This window comes from Lactuca serriola, chromosome 9 (assembly GCF_051521515.1).
Source record: "Lactuca serriola cultivar US96UC23 chromosome 9, Lser_US96UC23_V15, whole genome shotgun sequence".
NCBI lineage: Eukaryota > Viridiplantae > Streptophyta > Magnoliopsida > Asterales > Asteraceae > Lactuca > Lactuca serriola.
In genome coordinates this window covers 138453168-138473523 of record NC_136416.1, presented here as the reverse complement: position 1 = coordinate 138473523, position 20356 = coordinate 138453168, and the positions used below count along the sequence as shown (strand labels likewise).

Below are 20356 nucleotides of genomic sequence, written 5' to 3'. Positions count from 1 at the left end.
CTTGGTTGATGTAAGGCCTACTTCTAGGCCACTTTTCCCAAACTTGTTACATCTATAATCCCAATATTATTGACAAATATCTAATCATATGGAAATTATTATCCAAATGCTTTCATCTTCATTCAAATCATACTATTCATTGTGTTGTTGGACTTATCCATGAGTCACTCTCATTATTCATTCATCCTTATCCATGTCGTCATCTTTTAAACGTATAGTTAAAGATGCCGCCACGCAGGAATCCCAGGCCTAACCCAAGCAACGAAACGCCGATACCACCACCTCCTCCTTTCGATGCCACTATGTTCCAGGCAGCCTTCACAACAGCCGTAGCAGCTGTTGTGTCAGCCATCAATGCTCCTGTCCCTAGTGGATCAGGAACAGGTGCACATCCTTCCAACCACGGCGAGAGCCATGGACATACTCAGGAATGCACCTACAAGGACTTTACGAATGCCAAACCCCAAAACTTCAATGGAACTGGTGGGGTTATGGTTTTAAGGCAATGGATTGAAAAGATGGAAGCGGTCTTTGAAATCTGCGCCTGCCCGGAGGGCAACAAGGTCAAGTTTGCAACTTGTACCTTCGTGCTTACCGTGTTATGTGTTATGTGTTTCAGGTACTTCTCAGGATCACGGGAATGCGTCGACTTGATTGTACACACGAGACGGAGTTATGTTTGAGGATCATGGATTTTGTTTTAACAATTAAGAATATGTGTTTTTGATAAATTGACATTTTGGGGATTTGTGAAATGTGTTGATGAGATTCATGTGATTTTAAAATGAAAAATTTGTTTGAAAATTTACGGTGTTACAAATAAGGGTTAAGTGTAGATCTTGTGTGTTTATGGCAATGATTGAACATCAAAAGCTCCTAAGGTAATCATCTTCTTAATTTTCAAGCTAGTTAGGGATTTAATGGTGCTTTGATGATTTGAGCTAGTAATGTACGATTTTTCTAAGAAAGCTTGTTAGTAATGTTTAATCAAGTGTTTAGAAGCCTTGAAAAAATCTTTATATGTGATTTCCAAGGTGAAATACGCATATGTAAAGTTAGGTTTCAAACCTTAACTAGTGGTAATGTTGAATTGATGATTTAGAGATTAAAGAGTAATGAATTAGGTAATATGGGATGCTTAATTCATTGTTTGGATTGTATTTAGAAGTAGAAAATGAAATGTTAGAATTATGACCAGTTAAGTGTTCGTCTCAACATTATAAAGTAGATAAGATCTTAATAGACTAAGACAAGTTTTAAGGAACTTGAAATGTCATATGAATATGCCTTGAGCAAGAAAATGAGTCAAGATGCATCAATTGAAGATTGGGAGCGAAGTGGTAGTTAGTCTTTAGTAACTAACAATGTAAGTTATAACTCTCTCTCTTTCTATCTCTCATTAGATAAGGATCATATGTTTTTATAATCTTTTTATGCTTGTATGTATGTTTATGAAAATAAGTTTAAAATCATGTATCAAAGCATGCATATATATTTAGAGCATGTATGAGGCTATACATTTAAAAGTATGTATAGCTAGAGTATGTATAGACGTATAGAAAGATGTTAAGGGTATTATGAGTAATACCTATAAGACATAGATGAAGAAAGAAAATTATTATATGTGTTATAATCCCATGTGTGAATGGATATGTATGTATTTGTGAAGAATTTAAGTAAGATAATGACACCATAATATCAATATTTTTTCGTAATCATAGAAATTGACATTTATAGTAATTTTTATTGTAATTGACATTTATTAATTAAATTTGTGAAACCAAAATTATAATAGATAATACGACAAATAACCAAACAATTTCTTAGCTAGTATAAAAAATAACAAAACAATTGACATAAGTCCCGATTTCTATGTGTCTTGCAATTTGTATGTAAAAGAAAAATAAAACATCCCCATTATAACATTGTACAATTTGTGTAAAAAAGAAAGATAAAAACATTCCTGTAAAAGTACAATGTTATTCTTTATGCAGTTTTAAGTTGTCCCTTGTTATATGTAGGGATGAATGTGAGACACATCTGATATTTCAAAAAGGATGGACAACATCGGATAACGTTAGACTAGAAGTCATTTGGTTAGGTATATCCTACTTATAACCTAAAATGAATGGCCTATTTTTTTAAAAAAAAATTATGCAAATTTAAAGTTTAAACACATATATAGACAAAACTATAAATTTGGTCCTTGTGGTTTGCAAAAACCTTTGGATGGGGTCCAAAAAGTTTTTTGCTTGCACCGAAGGTCCAAAATCAAAGTTTTTCATTGTTTTTGGTCCAAAAAAACTTGAAAAGTCGATTTTACCCTTTTTAATTTCTTTTTTCTATTTTCTTTATTGTTTTTGGTATTTAAATAATTAAAAAAATAAATAAAAAATAAAATCTTACCCAACACACACACTCTCTCTCTCTCTCTCTCTCTCCCCCTAACCTAACCCAGGTTTATTCTTATTCATCTTCCACAAATCCATCGACATACCCCTCCCTTTGATCATCATCTTGTTAATCGAACCCCACTACTGGTCCCATAAACACACAATGAAACTCCCTTCTCTCTTAACTGAAGAACATAAAAATTGACCAGATTAAAAAAAAAACAATCAAGGAACTCTTCCTGTTTCTTTCCTTCTTCTGTCCCGATTTTCGGCAGAAGCACCTCCGTCGGAGGTGTTTTCTTGTGCGTTCCCGGTGAGCAAGGGAGCTACAAACCCCCTTCGTTCTCCCTTCACTTTTCATTGTTCCTACCAAATCAAAAAGAAGATGAAGCAAGGAATTAACGGAGCAAAAAGGCCCTCGCATACCTCCTGTTGGACATCGAACAACCAAAGTCATTACCATTGCTGCTTGTCTCGCCCTATCGAAGACCTCCGTCCTTTCGCAGCCTCTTGGCCACACCGAACCCATCTTCTGGCCTCACCCCTCGCTTTCTTTCTCTTCAATCAAAGACCTCCCTCCTCTGACCCTCCTTCCTTCGCACCTCACAACCGGATGAGAACGATCGAAGCTTCGCTGCTTCTTCACATCTTCGTTCTTCGGTCTCGTCGACCCAGGAGACAATCCTTCTCATGATCGATCAACGAATAATCGCGCCCTACGAGCCATCATGCTTCCCTTTTATTCGTTCGTCTGCTTCGTTCGCAACTTCGTATCCGTCTCTCTTTTGCCCGATCAGTCAAAGCGACGAGGGAAAAAGCCCTAAATCCTTTTCAACTTGATGAATTGTCAAAATAACCCCCTACTACAACATTCCCTTTTAATATAATTCCCAATGGAGACGAGATGGGAAGTTCTTCAGTTAAGAGAGAGAGAGAGAGAGAGAGAGAGAGAGAGAGAGAGAGAGAGGGAGGGAGGGAGGGAGGGAGGGAGGGAGTGCTGGGTAAGATTTTATTTTTTATTTTTTTTAATTATTTAAATACCAAACTAAATAAAGAAAATAGAAAAAGAAATGGAAAAGGGTAAAATCGACTTTTCAAGTTTTTTTGGACCAAAAACAATAAAAAACCTTGATTTTGGACCTTCGGTGCAAGCCGAAAATTTTTTGGACAGGTTTTTGCAAACCACAAATGCCAAATTAAATTTGTAGTTTTGTCCACATATATACTTCCCGCTATTCTCCTCTCTTTTCAAATCCAACTGCGAATTAAATATTGTTTGTCAGACACCTCGCCAGTCGTCCCTGTTCATCAACTACGCACTTGATTGATTACATTCCCATTGAGTACAGATTCTATGACTTCCCGTGCAGGTAAACAAAGATGCAAGCCCTAATTTGTTAGTTGCATTTTATTACTAAAAGTTATGTAATTTAACCTTTTCTTAGGTGAAAAGAAAGTCGATCTCTGGTCACAGATTGCAGCAACCGAATCGGATAATGAACTTCAACAACAGCAAACCGCCATTGTTTACAAACGCAAACAAACCCAAAATGAAAGCCTACCAACCACGTGAGTTGCTCATTTCTAGTTAATATAGTGATTTAGCAAACTCTGTACACTATTCGTCATCGTTTACATTTTATTTTCACAGTTTTACCTAAAAATTGTACCTTTCATAGTACCCTTTTAACAGATTAATGGAGACGAGCTTGTTTCTTTAGAAACCGAACTGTTATTATAAATTTCGAACCTAAGCATTTTAGGGTTTTAAGTTTTAACACTCAAAACTCAAATGTGGAAGCGGGTAGCAGCAGTTTCTATCTTCAATGTCTGTATGTTTTTTTAATAAAATAATTTACAAGCTTGTGTTTAACGACACTTGCTCCACTCCAGGAAGCAGTTGAGTTCTATTCAGAAGAATCGGGTGAGTTTAGTTCCAGGGAAGAGGATCAGTTGGAATCGTTCTCTCTTCATCAGGTTTTACTCTAACTTATCAAATGAATTTTATTCCATTCCAGTTGATAATAAAATACTAGTTTTAACGGATATATATATGCACCCTTTGCTTTTACATTCAATTTTCAGAGGGAGGACAAGTATTGCTGTTGCTGCCTGTGTTGAATATGGACCCAAAAAGGAGAAGCAGATAAGAAAACAGAAGCCTCCCCTTTCTAGAGTATGATTCTTTTACTTCTAACTTGGATTTCTTGTCCCCATAGCAGAATTACCTAATTTGCATCTCACATGATGCTTTTGGGATTGTTGGAAGAATAAGCTTTTTACAGAATCATGTGAACTTGTTCAGGCAAAAGGTGCACCACCTCAAAACTTTGATAAGGAGCGTGCATACTTTGAGGAGGTTGATGCATTTGAATTGTTAGAGGAAAGTCCTTCACCTCAATGCAAGACTTGGGTTATGGGAAACAAAAGTTATGTTCCTCAATCATCACATATATCATCAGTTTTGAAAAAATGGTTACTTGCCCACAAGCCAGATCACAGTTGTGGGCCCTCTACTTCACTTTCCAGGATCCTTGACACTCCTTTAGGGGATTCTATTCATGATGGAGTTTTGGATTTATCAAGCTTAAAAACTTCTTTAGAAACAGTTTCTCAGGCCAACAAAGGTTTCAAATCAAACCAAAATAAGATTGTGGGAAGTGATGTTCTTCAAAGTCATACCTCTTCCACAAAGAGAATTCAGCATTTGAGTGAAAATGATTCTGAAGAAATTGAATATGTGATTCGTAATCTCTCTCTATCATCCCAAAACTCTTTGAATGAGCAACAATGGGATCCGTTATTAGCACTGTTAGCAGTTTGTGGACAGTCTTCTCCATCAACATTTTCAGATGTGTTATCTCAATATTGGTTGGTTTTCTTTTACAATTTACATATATATTATATTTTATCTAAGTATATGTATTTACAGAATAAAGATACCATTTGACACATGGATCTTTTGTGAATGCAGTGATCTCCAAAGTATTGCAAAGGTAGGTGAAGGTACATATGGGGAAGTTTTTATTGCTGGTGGAACTGTTTGCAAAGTTGTTCCATTTGATGGAGACTCATTAGTCAATGGGGAAGTTCAAAAGGTACTTTTTTTTTTTTTTAAACCTCTTGATCTTTCATCTAAAAAATGAACTTCAATGAGAAGCTGCTAATGGCTTGTGTTTTTATTTATTTATTTATTGTGGTATAGAAAGCTGAAGAATTGCTTGAGGAAGTTATGCTTTCACTGACACTGAATCAATTAAGGGGACATGATAATCATATTCATAATGTTTGCCCTACATTCATACATACATTAGGGTAAGTATTCATTTTATTAGAGTTTCTCTATCTATATATATATTATACAGACGGTTTATATGTTCCTAGATCAACTTTTATAAACAGTATATAAGTTGATAACAAAATAATTGTTTAAAGAATTTTTTGTCCTCTTTTTGCAGTTTAAGGGTATGTACAGGTGCTTATGATGATGAAATGATAAGAGCATGGGTAGAATGGGACAAAAAGCATAATTCAGAGAATGATCATCCTTCAGAGTTTTCTGAAAAGCAGGTTGCAAATCATGATAATTCCATTTACTATTTTTTAATTTTTAATAATAATGTAGCTTTTTAATTTCTAACAAATTTATGCTTTCTCTCAGCGATTTGTTGTGTTTGTTCAAGAACATGGTGGACAGGATCTCGAGAGCTTTGTGCTTCTGAGCTTCAGTGAGGCACAAAGTTTGCTAGTTCAAGTATGTTGCTACTTTCATTTTTTCTAGTTTTCTAGATTGCTTTATTGTAACATTTTCCTTTTATTTTTTCTTATTACACCATTATACTTTACACTTAATTTTTACTATTGTTCTAATGGACAATTTCATTATGTATCCAGGTTACTGTTGCTTTGGCAGTGGCAGAAGCTGCATTTGAGTTTGAACACAGGGATTTGCACTGGTTTAATATCCTTCATAATCATAATCATAAATATATTTTTGGTTAATTTTTATTACCTGTTGAGCTTTTTGTAAACTGTTATTACCTGTATATATATAGGGGGAATATTCTGTTGAGCCGAAAAGGTTGTAAAACATTAGAGTTTGTTCTTGATGGGAAGAAAATGCATGTCAAGACACATGGACTTGTGGCATCAATCATTGATTTTACACTTTCAAGGATCAATACAGGTTTTTTTTTGACTTAATCCACTTAATGGGGGAAATGAGTCAAACGACTTAATTGAGTAAGCTATATATGGATATGCCTCTTTTGAATTAATGTAGAAAGAATGACTTGTTATTGAAAGTCATAAAAACCGACTTTTCTCATTAAGTTGCAACTTTTTATAAAGTTATGGATTTACTCCAAATGTTTGATTTGTTGCACAAATGGTCCCTAAACCGTAGTTTTTTTTTTTTTGGGTACCTAATGTCTCTGTAAAGTGCAGTCATATGATCTCATACACAAGGGCAATTTCGTCCTCCCCCCCTCTTTGTGCCCATCTAATAGCAACATTCATTGTTGTCACATCATAGGATTGTACTTAGATGGATATACGAGAGAGAAATATAAAAGGACAAAATTGACCTTGTGTACAAGGCATATTGACTGCACTTAACAAAGGCAGTTTTAACACTGTATGTGTAGTGTGTTAGGACAAAACATGCAACAAAAATAAAGCTTTAGGGAGTTGGGGCCATATTTGGATTATCATCCATAACTTTTGACTTAGCAAATGTACAAAAAGTTTTATAATTTGTCATTTATAGTTATAGATTTACCCTCATTTATTTCTACATTCTGTTTCTGTAAGTGTGGAGTTGCCTTTTTTAATACTTTTTAGATATCATTTATCTGGAAAACATTTTATCTAGACAACACAAAAAATGGAATAAAAAAGAAACAGGGTTTAAGTATTTATTTATTTATTTATTTCTGAAATACAAAACAACAATTTTTGGTTTTCAGGTGAAGATATTTTATTTCTGGATCTATCATTGGACCCCGGACTCTTTGAAGGCCCAAAAGGAGATGAACAGGTAACCCAAACATAATTTATTGATATCTTCTAACAACTTAATCTTATTTTTTTTATTTTTTATTTTTTATTATTTTTATATTTTATTGTTATGTGCAGTCGGAAACTTATAGAAAAATGAAAGAAGCCACGGAAGATTGTTGGGAAGGAAGGTATGATAACTGGGAATCTACTAATTTTGAATAACTTTTTATATTTAGTAAGACGATGAAAGTATATATTTTACATTAAGGAAACTCTATAAAAAAGTTGAAATGCACACACCCTTCTCTTTCATCTTACAGTTTCCCAAAGACAAATGTCTTGTGGTTGCAATACCTGGTTGACGTTTTGCTGCGGAAAAAAGTTTATGTAAGTGATATATATATATATATATATATATATATATATATATATATATATATATATATATATATATATGAGAAATTAAATATCCTTCTACTTTTTGTTCCTACAAATCTTCCTATCCAATTAAATGATGACATGTGTTACATTTAATGCTCATTTAATGATATTTTAGTATACTAAAATATCACATGTCATCATTTAATTGGATAGATATTGCAATTTTTTTGACAGGATCGAACATCTAAAGACACGAGAGAGTTGCGTTCTCTGAAAAAGCGGTTAAACAGTTACGAGTCGGCAAAAGAATCGATTGGTGATCCTTTCTTCAGTGACTTGATTGTTAATGAATAGTAGGAATTGAAATGATTGTGAAAGGTTCAAGTTATATTTGACCTTTTTTTGGTTTCTAACTTTGAAAAGAATATCTAAGAAAGGGATTTGTTCATATGGCATCATGTGCATGTGTGTCACCTTATCTAAAAACCGGCTACTTTAGTGTGTACATTGTCGTTTCTCGCATCATCTTATCTTTCTTTTTGCTTTTTGTTTGTATAAAAAATGGATAATTATGTTTATACACTCACGGTTTTGGTGATTTAATCACTTTTAGTTACTATTTAATATGCAGTAATTGAAAGTGTTTTGTCAATTGACGCAACATGGTTTATGATAAACAAACAAGAATATCGAGATTGAACGGCGTGAAAAACTTTTCTTGGCTAATATTTTGACCATCCATTCTCCATCAGATATTAACAAATCAAAATTAAGAAGTTCAATGACAATTCGTGTTAGATTTGTTTGTTTTAGATGGTAAGAAATAGGGATGAGAGTGAGTCCAGACTCGGATCCGGAAAACCTAGGAACCGGTTAATGAGATTTTGTTGGATTGGTTATATAGAACTGGTTCCGGTTCGGTTTCGGGTAAAGTGGATCTAGAACTAGGAAATCCGGAAACATTAAAGTAGGTCAGGTGGAACCGGGTAAAGTGGGTCTACAACCAGAAAACCTGGGAAATCTGGAATTTTTTGGTAATTAGTTAGTGGTTGAACTTCGAATTTTTTTAACTTTGATATCCCAACTTTGGGGACAATAAGTCATTGAATATTAAACCAAAATGACAAAATTATAGTCTAAAATTATGTACAAACTTTAAACTACAGGTTGAAAAAAACCTCATGATAATCCGACTTCAAACGAATTACATATGCATTTTTAAAGCATCACAAAATATAAAAATAAAGCTGAAAAACAGAAAATTCACAACATTGATATCCTGATTTTGGGGGACCGTAAGTCAATTAATATGAAACCAAAAATGACAAAATCATAGTCTAAAATCATGTACAAACTCTAAACTATATGTTAAAAAAAACCTGATGGTAATCCGACTTCAAACGAATTATATATGCATTTTTAAAATTACACGAAACATAAAAATAAAACTGAAAAACAGAAAATTCACAGCATTGATATCGGGACTTTGGGGACTGTACGTCTATGAATATGAAACCAAAAATGATAAAATTATAGTCTAAAGTCATTTACAAACTCTAAACTACACTTTCCAAAAAAACCTCATGGTAATCCGACTTAAAATGAATTAGATATGCATTTTTAAAATTTCACAAAATGTAAAAATAAATTTGAAAAACAAAAAATTCACAGCTTTGATATCCAGACTTTGGGAGACTGTAAGTCAATGAATATTAACTCAAAAATGACAAAATTATAGTGTAAAATCATATACAAACTATAAACTAAAACCTCATTCCAATACGACTTCAAATGAATGAAATAGTCATGTTTTAAACTTTTCATAAAAACCGATTTTGGTTTCTAACACGGTTCCGATTCTTAAACCGGGTATACCCGGACCCGAAACCCGGATTACCCAAAACCGGTTTCTACATATTCCAGTTTTAATGGTTCTGGTTCTAGTTCGATTCCGGTTCCGATCCGGTTTTCCGGCTCTAAATCTCATCCCTAGTAAGAAATAAGAATTTTGAGACACGAAATTAATTATACATTAAGGGTTATATTACGTTTGAAACTAGTTTTGGAACAATTGACTCTTGGTGGTACCATAGACGGAGCTACATGGGAGGTCGGGGTTGTCCGTGTTACCCCCTTAAATTTCGTTCACTAATATATATATTTTTTGGGTTTTCTTTTAATAACAGTGTGACCCTTGGAACCAAACTCATTTAACTCGAACCCGAAAAAATCATATTGTATATTATACGGTAAAAATATTCTGGTACCCCTGAACTTTTTTTCTGAATTCCGCCGCAGGATGGTATCGGCAGGCACCTCCATGGCAAACGTCACTGTACATTCCTCTTGACACTGTCATTTGTTTAGCTTATAAAAGTATGAATTTCACACCTTGTTACGCATAAACTGTTACAACAGGAGCCTAATGTTTGAGGTGCACAATTCTATATAGAAGGTTTAAGGTTCAAATCCTACGTGCCCATGGTGATATGTGATTCGTGATTTAACCTTAGGTTATGGGCCTCAAGGTGAGGTTGTCCAAATGAGGTTGTTATCTTTATTTTATTTTATTTATTTACTTATTTTTATTTATTTATTTATTTTATTTTATTTTTTTATTTTTTGAAATTTTTTTTAAACATAAATCTTCTCTTATGTATTTACCTAGATCTCAATTACCTAAATACTTGATAAGACCAACATAGCTAATAAAAAGCCAGATAGTTTTTTCTTCTAAATAAGACCGTGGGTGTTTTGTGTTTTTTTTTTTTTCTTTTTTTTTTTTTTTTTTTTTTTTTTTTTTTTTAACAATTTGACACTTTTAATGGGTTTACCAATAATCTTCTGTTTAGACAACTTTCCAAAAAATACCTAATTTTTTTTTCGAAAAAACCCTCACATTTATATTCATTTTTTTTCCGAATTAAACATAAACATTTTTTTTCTCCTAAACAAGACTTTGTACCTTTTTTTTTTTTTTTTTTGTCATTTTTTACAATTTGACACTTTTAATAGATTTATTGACAATCTTCGGCTTTAGACAACTTTTCAAAAACCATCAACTTTTTTTTTCCAGAAAAAAACCCCCCATTTATATATATATATATATATATATATATATATATATATATATATATATATTATGGAATCTAATTTTAGCTTTCATGTTTTCCTAATAAGAAACATTTTTTTATTTTAAAAGTTATTTGATCCATAATAATGTTTTTATATTCATTTGAGACCCAATTTTTGTTTCTTTCTAAACAAATTTTATTATTTTGGCTCATAATTGTCATGTTGGTTTTGTTGTTCATTATAGCGTTTTAATTGTTTTCAACACTAGAATTTGAAGAAAACATTTAAATTGTTCAAAACAAAGAGAAAGGCTATAATGTCTAATTCTTATTGACAAAATGCATATTAAAATCTATTTGTACTATGCTTGAAGATTGTATCATGTGAGAAACAATGATCTAAGTTGGCTTGGTATCTTAGGTTGTTTTAAAAATCAAACATAAACACAACTTCACACACCAATCTATGTGGAATCTAATATAAGCTTCATGTTTTCCCCGTTAGAAACATTGTTAAGCCAGATTTGACAATTGTTCTTCGTCTGCTACAAATTTTAAACATACTTCAAATAGATTTTTGATATCAATTTTGCCAAAAACAATTCAACATCCTTTTATTGGTTTTGAAAAAAAAAAATCAATGTTTACTTTAGATTTCAATCGTTAAAAAGGTACCAAAACACCATAAACAAGAATACTAAGAAAAACATAAGAATTATTAGTTAAAACGATTTTTTTTGGTTAAATGTAAGGGTTTTTTACGGGAAAAATATTTGAGGTTTTTTTCCGAAAAAGAAAATGCAAGGGATTTTCTTAAAAGCTTGTCTAAAACTAAAAAGATTACTTGTAAATATGCTAAACGGGTCAAATAAAAAAACAAGATTTAAAAAAATAAAATAAAATTACTTAATGATATTTTATAATATCAACCCTAAAAAGCTTATTTCTTTATCACTTAATAATATAATTTCCTCGTCCCCTTCTCTTATTAGCAAATTAGACTCTTAGTTTAATTAACATCGATTTTTTTTATTTGTGTGTGTGTGTGTGGGGGGGGGGGGGGGGGATTTTAATAGAAACTAGCATGACACTTGAAAGAGTTCATTACAAAAAAAATAGAAGCTAAATATTTGAATTATAGAGCCAAGAAGTCCACCAACTTAGCTTTGCTACACATCCTGGAAATAAAAAAAAAACCCTATCAACCACCTCATAAAAACAAAGATTTCCTAGATAATACCATTCCAAACAGAATGAAATTACGAAAATTCCATAAACAAAAAAAAAGTAAATACCACAGCCTCAAAAGCCTTCCTTTTCCCACCCATCAATGTGAGTGTATCCAACCAAGAAACCATAGTTTGCATGGAAACTGTATCAAGAATTGTGAGATGCCACCAAATAACAATATGTCTCCATAACTCTATAAGCTCAGTGCAACATGTGAACATATGATTTACCGTCTCGACTGAATGAAAACAACCAGAGCACAAGATCGAGTCCACCTCAATACCCATATATAATAATCTTTGTATAGTAGGAATAGAAAAAACAACAAATGCCATGTAACTCCAAGCTTTAGGTATGTTTCTTTTAAGTAAATTAATATGTTAGATGTTGGATTTCTGGTGGCCACGACATGGTGATGGAGTCCCATGGCGTGGCCAATGCTAAATTTTTGTGGGCACTAAGCTAGTGCCAAGACGTGGCCAAGGCCAAAGTTTCGTGGGCTCTACAACTAGCAAGATCATCTTTGGTGGGTTAAACTTGTTTTATGTTATTCAAAATAATCAAGTCTTCCGTTGCCTAAATCTTATGTTTTTGAAAATATGTTTTGAATAAAAACCCAACAATTGGTTTGGTTAGATTTTTTGATTTTTGGAAATCTTAGTTTTTGGACAATATGGATAACTTGGTTATGTATAAAAAACAAGTTCAAACATATTTTCTTTGACAACTTTATAATTGTGACAAAAGTTTCATGCATAATTTGTTATTTAAAGTAGTCTTCGAAAAACAAAGGTTGTTTAATGTGTATGTTCATATGTATGATGTCCATAAACTAGCCAAGAACCATTATGTTTGTTGTATTTGGTGTTCTTATTATAAAAATGGTTATAATAATTTATGTATTCATATGGTATGTGTCACACCTCCAAACCAGACCGACGGAAACGTCTGGGGCTGATAGAGTGACTTCATGTGTAATATCATAAGAATTTAGTATAAATGAATCATAGCAACACAAACATTCATACATTAAGAATACAAGGTTACATTGTTTACAAAATTTATTTGCTCCAAAAGTTAAGTACAAATAATTGAAATGTAGAAATCATTAGGGGTGTTCAAAAATATCCGCATCCGAAAATCCGAAAATCCGATTCGAAATTATTCGAAATTTCGGATATTTGGATTTTCGGATATCCGATTTTTCGGATTCGGATACGGATAGTGAATTTATAAAGTTTCGGATATTTCGGATATCCGATATCCGAAAAAAATAATTTTTCTTTATTTTTTAATATTTTAAAATGAGAAATTAGAAACATTGACATGCTTAATGGACTAATGTTCCCCACCATTTTCAACTTTTTCGTGATCATTTTTTCCAAACTTTTATTGCAAACCTTTCCATTTACAATCATTATATATTTGTTTGTTATAATCCTGGTTCGTTGGATTATAATCAAAAAGTATTAAGTAAATGCTACATATATTTATTTGTTGTTATCGATATCCATCTATGTCGCAAGATTTAACATAGTTTCTATTATTAATTTTAAGAGTTGCGGTGATTTTACGGATCGGATGTTCAGATGTGGATATTTATTTAAAAATAATGAAATTCGGATATCCGGTTTAATATCCGAATCCGTATCCAAAATTTCGGATATCCGAAATTTCGGATACGGATTCGGATATCAAAAATCAACTATCCGAATTTTCGGATATCCGAATTTTTGGATATCCGGTTTTGAACACCCCTAGAAATCATGATGTAGTGACTCCTGTCCTCAAAACGTTTTCGTAATCCTTGTTCACTGGTTTCCTGAGAATACAACCAGTTTTGAAAAGTGTCAACATTAAAGTTGGTGAGTTCATAAGCATTTTTGTATGAATAAGATCTGTAATTTTCCTTGTAAACGATAGCGTAAAACTTTTTAGAAAATCCAATATTTTCTTAAATGTAAACTATAGTCTTAGAACCCCAAGACCAAAAATATAAGTAATGCTGTATTGTAAAGTAGTATCATATAGCTTTATATATTTTATAAAACCAAATGAAGAAGCATTAGCCCCATAAACCAAATGATTGTTAATACCCTATGTGAGTTATTATAACGATGCTTAATACGACTAGTGGCTTGTACGACATTCTTCAGGTGTCGGAGCTGGTAGACATTTGTCACCCTAGACTCCCGGTCTAACTGTAGCGAACATATTAAGTGTGGGGTTGTCAATCCCGTATAGATCTATACACAACGGTCTCACTCTCCCTCCAGGAGGCTCTGGTTATAATGCAGGACTTAAGGTGTACTTTAAGTAAAGTACGTGAAGAGAGTGTGTCTCACAAACTGTACTAACGGTTTACGTGTAATGTAGTGAAAATCCTTTTTGTATGTAGAAGCATTTCCTTTCCATAGAAGTTTTTATAGAGTGCCATAATTATAGTTTGAAATAATTATCTGTGATAGTCCCGAAAACTGATAACTAGTTTGAAGGAACCACAAACTATACCCATTATAGTTTAACTGAAAAAATTGTGGAGTTAATGAAATATAAACCCATTTATACATTTTATTATACAAAATAATATGTTTAGAATATTCATAATTTGGTTAAAACCCAAGAGAATATTGTCTTAGAACAGTTATGAAAACTCATTCTTGATAGAAAATTTCCTTTTATCATAAAAGTCATAATTTTCCCATTTGTTCATGTAATATATTTAAGCTTGTTTTTGTATAGTTATATACGATAGCTTAACCATATGGTGCATGAAAGCTTGAAATAACTAGTAAAATCACATAGCATGCACATAAAACCTTATACACAACATATAGATGGACACATATAACAACATTTTGCTATAATATAGTTTTGCTTGTATCCCCCACCCCCCCCCCCCCCAAAAAAAAAACACATGAAAAATCTCAAAAAAGGTGGGGTATGAACTCACTTTTAGTGGTTTTGGTGGGTTGATTTGAAGAGATGTTGAGAAGATTTCAAGCCTAAACTCTTGATTGGAGTGGATGAACTTCCATGGAGATGGCTTTATCCTAAGGGTTTTAACACATTTAAAGTGTGTAAATGGAATGAACTAAACATAAGAATGTAAAGGATGATAAGAAATCTAGAATTTACTTACCAAAACCTAGGAAAAATGCTTGAAGAAATAAACCCCTTTAAAGCTTGGAACTTGACTTCTTGAGAGAAAATGGAGTTTTACAGTAAGTGGAATGGGATTTGTGGTATGTGAGGGAATGATTTCGTCCTTAATAAAAGAAAGGAGATTGATAGGATGTTTACTTGGTTATCTAAAGGTTAAAGCATGGATATTTGGTGGGTAATACGTGGGATACTGTTATTTTATTGGAAATAGGTGAGATATCAAATCCTAAAGTCAAATTTCCTTGCTTTTTCCTTATCTTTGACCCCAAACCCTTTAAAATAGGTGAGATATCAAATCCTAAAGTCAACTTTCCTTGCTTTTTCCTTATCTTTGACCGCAAACCCTAGTATGACCGAAAATCACATGTGATTACGTTCCTAGGCTTGACTTTAACTAATTGATTTCGGTCCTAAGCCTTTCCCATGGTGTTTTCGGCCTTAGTGGATCCTTAGTGTGTGTTTCGGGCTTAGTGGGGTTGCATGGTGTTGATTTCGGTCTTAGTGCTTTCTAGACATGGTGTTTTCGGTTTTGAGTAATAGAAATCACAAAGATAGTGGCCTTAGAATTCGAGAAGTTAAGGTCATGGCATAAATACATGTCTTTGTGTTAAAACCATTTGATTCTTGTCTGATTTGCATTGATCTTTCAAGGTTTATTTCAACATGAATTTCCAAGTGTATATTATCTTTAATCATACAAATGGTGCCCTCTTGGCTTTCAAATAACATTATTGCATCAAGTTACATAGATATACATTGTGGATACACTTATATACAAGACCCCCTTAGACTTGGTTTGACCCAAAGTTTTCTAGTTGTCACATCATCCCCGCGTTAGAGGGAATTTCATCCCGAAATTTGCATCTTGGATGGGCTCTTACAAATAGAGAAAGAGTTGTGGGTACTTTTGTTTCATTTGATCTTCACGCTCCCAAGTGAATTCGGATCCCTGTTTGGCGTTCCAACGGACCTTCATTATGGGTATTCGACTCTGCTTTATCCTCTTGACTTCCCTGTCCATTATTTCTACAGGCTCCTCGACGAAGTGGAGATTCTCGTTAACTCAATCTCATCAAGAGGGATGATGAGAGTTTCGTCGGATAGACATTTCTTCAGATTGGGCACGTGGAAAGTAGGATGTATATTGTTGAGTTCTTGTGGTAACCGAAGTTTATAAGCCACTGGACCGATCCTGGCAAGGATCTCGAATGGTCCAATGTACCTCAGATTCAATTTCCCACGTTTCCGAAAGTGTATCATCCCTTTCCAAGGCAAGACCTTGAACATCACGTGGTCACCGAATTGGAATTCCAAGGGTTTCCTTCGTTTATCGTGTAGCTCTTTTATCGGTCCCTGGATGCCTTTAGTCTTTCTCGAATTTAGACGATCTTTTCGGTGGTCTCCCTGATGATCTCAGGACCGATGAGTGCTGTCAGGTACTTGTCCTTTTGCTAGCTGTGTGTCTCCCACCTCAGCCCAACATAGAGGTGATCTGCATTTACATCCATATAGAGCTTCAAATGGTGCGACCTTGATGCTAGTGTGATAGCTATTGTTGTATGAAAATTCGATGAGTGGCAAGTAGGTATCCCACGCTTTGCCAAAATCTATCACGCAAGCTCTTAGCATGTCTTCTAGTGTCTGTATGGCCCTCTCATTTTTCCCGTCAGTCTGGGGATGATAGGTTGTACTCATATCGATTTGGTTTCCAGGGACTTTTGCAGCGACTGTCAAAACCATGAGGTAAATATACTATCTCTGTCAGAGATAATAGATAGTAGCATGCCATGTAATCGTATGATTTCCTTATGTATGTCCTGGTCAGCTTCTCCATCTTGTCAGTCTCCTTGATTGGCAGGAAGTGGGCGGATTTAGTTAACCTGTCAACGATCACCCAGATGGTGTCAAGTCCACCCGCTGTCTTGGGCAACTTGGTTATGAAATACATGGTTATCCTCTCCCACTTCCACTCGGGTATGTATAGTTGTTGTAGTAGACCCGAGGGCTTCTGGTATTCTACCTTGACTTTGAAGAAATTAGGCACTTGCCCATGTAGGTAGCGATTTCGGCTTTCATGTTCGACCACCAATAAAGTTTCTTGAGCTCCAGGTACATTTTGTCTGAACCTGGATGGACGGAGTACCTTGTCTTGTAGGCTTCATTCATGACAACGTCTCTGTAACCACCAAACTTCAATGTCCAAATTCGATCCATGAGGTAGTAGGCTCCGTCGTCTTTGACTGTGAGGTTCTTATCCATCCCTCGCAAGGCTTCGTTTATGACGTTCTCAGGTTTTAAGGCTTCCAGCTGGGCCTCTTTGATTTGTAAAGACAAGTGAGAATGGATGGTCATGGTTAGTGTCTTTACTCGGCGTCCCGAGTATTCTTTCCGGCTTAGGGCATCTGCTACCACGTTGGCCTTGCCCGGATGATACCAGATCTCGCACTTGTAGTCGTTTAGTAGTTCTACCCATCACCGCTGCCTCATGTTGAGCTCCTTCTGGTTTAGGATGTGCTGGAGGCTTTTGTGATCTGTGAAAATGGTGCACTTTGTACCATAAAGGTAGTGCCTCCAGATCTTTAGAGCGAACACTACCGCTCCTAGCTCGAGGTCATGGGTGGTGTATTTCACCTCGTGGGTCTTTAGCTATCTTGACGCGTAGGCTATGACCTTTCCTCGCTGCATGAGTATGCAGCTTAATCCTTGATTGGGTGTGTCACAATAGACCACAAAGTCTTCCGTCCCCTTTGGCAGGGACAAGACCGGGGCGCTGCATAGAGCTTGTTTCAAGGTTTGGAAAGCAGCCTCTTGTTTCCTCCCCAGATGAAGGTTACACCCTTCCGAGTTAGGGCGGTGAACGGTTTAGCGATTTTGGAGAAATTATGTATGAACCTCCTGTAGTAACCAGCTAGGCCTAAGAATTGCATGATCTCCATTGGGGTTCTTGGTGTTGCCCAATCTTCGATTGCCTTTATTTTGGAAGGGTCCACGTGTATCCATTCTTTGCTAAGCACGTTCACCTAAGAAATCCATTCCGCAGATCCAGAATTCGCATTTGGAGAGCTTCGCATACAGCTTCTCCACCCTTAATGTTTCCAAGACTTGCCACAGGTCTGAAATGTGCTCTTCCTCACTTTGTGAGTAGATTAGTATGTCATCAATGAATATTATCACGAATTTGTCTAGGTAGGGTCGACACACCCGGTTCATTAGGTCTATAAATGATGCAGGCGCATTTGTCAGACCAAAGGGCATTACTATGAATTCATAGTGACCGTAGTGAGTTTGAAATGCGGTCTTCGGAATATCTTCTTCCCGGAACTGTAGTTGGTGGTACCCGAATATTAGATCTTTCTTGGACAAGTAGTCCGAATCAGCCTACTTGGTATTAGTTGGGATTTGATCAACCCACCTTGCTCCTGAAATTTTTTAATACCGTGACACTCAATGGCCTAGGAAATGACAGTTGGGTTATGGACAGCAAGCGACTTACCATATTACTCATGATGGCTTTTGAGCATATCTACATTCATATGTGAACATGCAACCCTAATTGCTTTGGATCTAAGTTTTCTCTATTAAACATACAAATATGAACACCAAAACAATAACCCTATAGACTAGCATACAATTTCAATTTCTATGTATAAATTAGGGTTAGATGATTACCTCACTTGTTATATTGTAATAACAAGAACAATCCTCGCTTGATCTTGAGTTCTGTAAGCCTAGTGCCCCAAGTGTTGCACCTCTAATGGAGTCACAAACACTCAATGCAAAGGATGAGTAGGAGAGATGAGGAACTTGTCTAGGGTTCTCTTAGAATGCTTGGATAGGCCGAAAATCCCATAGTAGAGGGTTCCTTATATAGATGTGGGCTACTAGGGTTTCGGGAGGAAACCCTAATTCCTGCTTAAGGCTTAAGCAGCCCATGGACCTCCTATTTAGAGCCCTTGGACGAAATCTTATGGTCTTACCCATAAATTTCGTCCACTCCAATCTATGGAGTCCATCAACCCAGTTTTTCAACTATTAACGATTTACAAAACAACCCCTCCATTATTAATCAGTTTCTTTAATCCCAAAATTAATATTAAATGAACTTCTGATTAATTACTAATTAATAATATGATTTCCAAATAATATATTAATCTTATAATATATTAATAAAATCCTCTTGAGTACCAATTTATTATTCATATAATAAATCTTACTCTCTCTCTCTCTCTCTCTCTCTCTCTTTCCACTAGTCATCCTGTCAAGTTGTATGAGTAAAGGCGACCCAAAAGGACCATGCTACGTAACAAATCAAGAACATACCAATTATAGTTATGGGCTTAGTGTAACATCCCGAAATTCAGGTAAAGCTACTTAACCCTTCCATTTTGCTAAATCGTCAAGATTGGTCCCTCGAGATATTTTGTGGCAAATGAGTACGTTGGGCGTACCAGGGAGTACGTTGCGCGTACTCATGTGCTTAAATTGGACATGGACTTGCCTGGGTACGCTGGGCGTACCCAGGGTTACGCTGGGCGTAATGTGTCCAGATGAAAACCCTAATTTTTGACTTGTGCACTATATATTGGATGCTAAGGTTCTTTTCTCAGCCTCCATAGTAGTGAGTGAACCCTAGAGAGAGCCTTCCATCGTCCATAGTGAGTGTGTGTGATTTTGGAGCTAAAAGTACTTTGGGGTGTTAGTGAAGAAGAAGGAGAGGAGCTTGTGGAGGCTAGAGCTTGAAGTGCAAGTTTGGATCTGAGATCTACAGAGGAAGGAGCTGCATTTAGAGGTATAAAGTTCAAAACTTTCCTCTTCTTTATGGTTTGTTGTTGCATGGACCATTTCTAGGGTTAAAAGTCCCAAAGGTGGAGACTTTATGAGTGTAAGGTGCTCCATGGTCCGAGATCTGTCCCTTTTTAGTGGTATTTGTGTTATATATCCATAAAGTTCCCATCTTGGTCGTTGATGCGAGGGCATGCTTGAGTTTTGAGCTTCCTAGGGCTAGAAATGGGATATTTTGGGTGTTGGTGACTTATTCAGCCATGCAAAGGCTTAAATTCATCGAGTTTATGGATTAAGAGGCTTAGAAATGGTCAGATCTAGAAGTTGGAT

The 20356-nt window shown here is 34.9% G+C and overlaps 1 protein-coding gene across 2 annotated transcripts; it reads left to right on the top strand.

The window, feature by feature from the left end:
* The first annotated feature begins 3638 nt into the window (after window positions 1–3638).
* Window positions 3639–8280, top strand: HASPIN (Protein kinase superfamily protein). 2 transcript variants are annotated; one of them, XM_079022561.1, is made up of 15 exons: window positions 3639–3763; window positions 3839–3962; window positions 4287–4370; window positions 4479–4569; window positions 4699–5264; window positions 5368–5491; window positions 5599–5708; window positions 5852–5963; window positions 6055–6147; window positions 6288–6349; window positions 6449–6579; window positions 7361–7431; window positions 7530–7582; window positions 7715–7781; window positions 8010–8280. In XM_079022561.1, the coding sequence occupies exons 1-15, from the start codon at window positions 3748–3750 to the stop codon at window positions 8127–8129; spliced, it is 1824 nt and encodes a 607-aa protein (XP_078878687.1). In that variant the 5' UTR covers window positions 3639–3747; the 3' UTR covers window positions 8130–8280. The 2 variants fall into 2 exon arrangements, with proteins under 2 accessions (XP_078878687.1, XP_078878688.1); XM_079022562.1 differs by lacking the exon at window positions 7715–7781.
* Window positions 8281–20356: the final 12076 nt, after the last annotated feature.

Coding starts and splice junctions, on each gene's coding strand:
- HASPIN (XM_079022561.1), top strand. Junction 5,265..5,367: donor GATGTGTTATCTCAATATTG/GTTGGTTTTCTT, acceptor TTGTGAATGCAG/TGATCTCCAAAGTATTGCAA. Junction 6,580..7,360: donor ACTTTCAAGGATCAATACAG/GTTTTTTTTTGA, acceptor TTTGGTTTTCAG/GTGAAGATATTTTATTTCTG.